The sequence below is a fragment of the Colobus angolensis genome, unplaced genomic scaffold, assembly GCF_000951035.1.
Source record: "Colobus angolensis palliatus isolate OR3802 unplaced genomic scaffold, Cang.pa_1.0 Scaffold210, whole genome shotgun sequence".
In the NCBI taxonomy this organism is placed as follows: domain Eukaryota; kingdom Metazoa; phylum Chordata; class Mammalia; order Primates; family Cercopithecidae; genus Colobus; species Colobus angolensis.
In genome coordinates, this window is record NW_012115267.1 from 3,965,881 (window position 1) to 3,967,848 (window position 1,968).

The 1,968-nt window shown below is 52.4% G+C and overlaps 1 protein-coding gene across 4 annotated transcripts in view; it reads left to right on the forward strand.

The window, feature by feature from the left end:
* Nucleotides 1-1,968, forward strand: part of NEIL2 (nei endonuclease VIII-like 2 (E. coli)) — a 20,047-nt gene that overhangs the window by 1,557 nt on the left and 16,522 nt on the right. Inside the window, exons 2-3 of one of the 4 annotated variants that reach the window (XM_011942828.1) lie at nt 98-259; nt 1,373-1,517. The exons of 1 other annotated variant lie outside the window; for it this stretch is intronic. In XM_011942828.1, coding sequence (XP_011798218.1) covers nt 1,375-1,517 — 143 coding nt within the window. In that variant the 5' untranslated portion in view covers nt 98-259; nt 1,373-1,374. The remainder of the gene's footprint in view (nt 1-97; nt 260-1,372; nt 1,518-1,968) is intronic. 2 more of the 4 variants (XM_011942825.1, XM_011942826.1) reach the window with 2 other exon arrangements.

Genomic DNA, 1,968 nt, shown 5'->3' on the forward strand with positions numbered 1-1,968 from the left:
GATTTCCTGACCTCGTGATCCGCCCGCCTCGGCCTCCCAAAGTGCTGGGATTACAGCCGTGAGCCACCACTTCCGGCTCCGCGTTTCATCTTTCAAGGCTGTTGCAGAGGCGGCTTGCTTCCCACCTGTCCATCTCCATAAAAATCCCTAAAGGAAACATGCCCACGTGTCCAGAGCTTTTAAGGACTTGATGCATTTCAGATGAAGGCTTTTCCAGAAGCTTCCGCGTAGGAGAGGATCAGGCTTCCAACTGGTTATGGTCAGCAGCGTTTGGCACGTCTTCTTCCAGCCTGGAGGTTTTGTGAGGATTCCCTGTAGAGTGTCTCCAAAGCCTGATGAGGGGAAATAGAACCTCTCAGTGAATCGGCACCAGCGAGTGTAAGATGCACGTTATTGAATGTGTTGCCGCCGAAACTATGAGAATGCTCAGATTGTGAGCCATCCCCCTTTCTGAGATTTTAAAAGTATTCTAAAATGTTTTTTAGGATCACTGAAATATAATAGCTACCACGTGCCCGATTTCTACTTAGTTCTTTTCGATTTTCATCATAACTTATAGAGAGGCTGGTGCAGGAACAGGTGGTTAGGCAGCTGCCCTGGGTGAGACTGGGGGTCTCCTGTGCCCTAGCAGCCCGGGTGTAGACCACTCAGACTGTCTTATGTAGGCGGCACTCAGTGGACTGGGATGATTTGGGGCAGGGAGAGTAGAGGTGGCCCTGGGAGCCCTGCGTGGTCATTAAAACAGAACCACAGCTTTTCTCGGTGATCAGAGATAACTATCTGAAGTTAAGCTGGGCTTAACTACATGGCTGGGAGTCTCACTTATGATTCTGAGCTCTGTCCGCATATTGGTCATCCCATGCACACCTCCCCCATGTGAGTGGTCGGTGGTCCTGGAGGGCAGTATCCAGTCCCTTCAAAAGTGGGAAATCAGTCAGCAGCAGTGGGTCAGAATGGCTGTTTTTTTTGAGAGCGGGAGGAGGGGGCACAGAGAAAGTCAGGAGGTGTTAGAGGCTCACAGTCCAGGCAAAAAGTAACAAGGGCCAGCTCCTGGTGTGGCAGTTGCCACTCAGGAATAAAGTGGATGGTGCCCATGATGTGCTGCCTAGCACACTGTTGGTGCTTAATAAGTGTTTGCTGCATGAAGAAGGGTAAGAGGGGCTGCCTTTACTGCTAAGTTTGCCACACTCTGCCACAGCTGGTCTTCTCTATGATCTGACCCCCTCCCAGCCACACTCCCTTTTTGGCTATATTTGCTCTTAAAGTTAGTTGGCAGCAAAAATGGTGGCGTGGAGGTTGCTTGGCGCTTGTTAGAGATGCTAGAGATAAATGAGCTAAATCCATGGCCTCTTTTGCCCATTTCTGCCCACAGGGATGCCAGAAGGGCCGTCGGTGAGGAAATTTCACCATTTGATCTCCCCCTTTGTGGGCCAGCAGGTGGTCAAGACAGAGGGCAGCAGTAAGAAGCTACAGCCCGCCGGCCTGCAGTCTCTGTGGCTGCAGGACAGCCAGGTGAGGCAATCCTCCTCTGAAGAGCTGGCTCTGTCGCACATCCTGTACCTCCCCTAGGATCTATCCCCACGTGTCTCAGGGTGTCACTTCCCTGCATGGAGCTGCATGGAGTCCGGAACCACCAAGCTCGGACTCCATGCAGCTCCGTCTTTCAATCTCATGTGTCTCAGCCAGAAGTAGATATTGCTGTGGACTGTAGAACTGTGAAGAACGTGTGTACATGAGCTGGAGACCCTGATTCAGAGGGTCCGGAATGCTTCTGTTCTCTCCAGCCACAGCTGATGGGCACCGTTGGCTGGGAGCTGTGTTCGATCCCCCTGAGCCAGCGGAGAATTAAGGAAAGAGCAGAACCGGCTCGGTGCGGTGGCTCACGCCTGTAATCCCAGCACTTTGGGAGGCTGAGGCAGGCAGATCACGAGGTCAGGAGTTCAAGACCATCCTGGCCAACATGGTGAA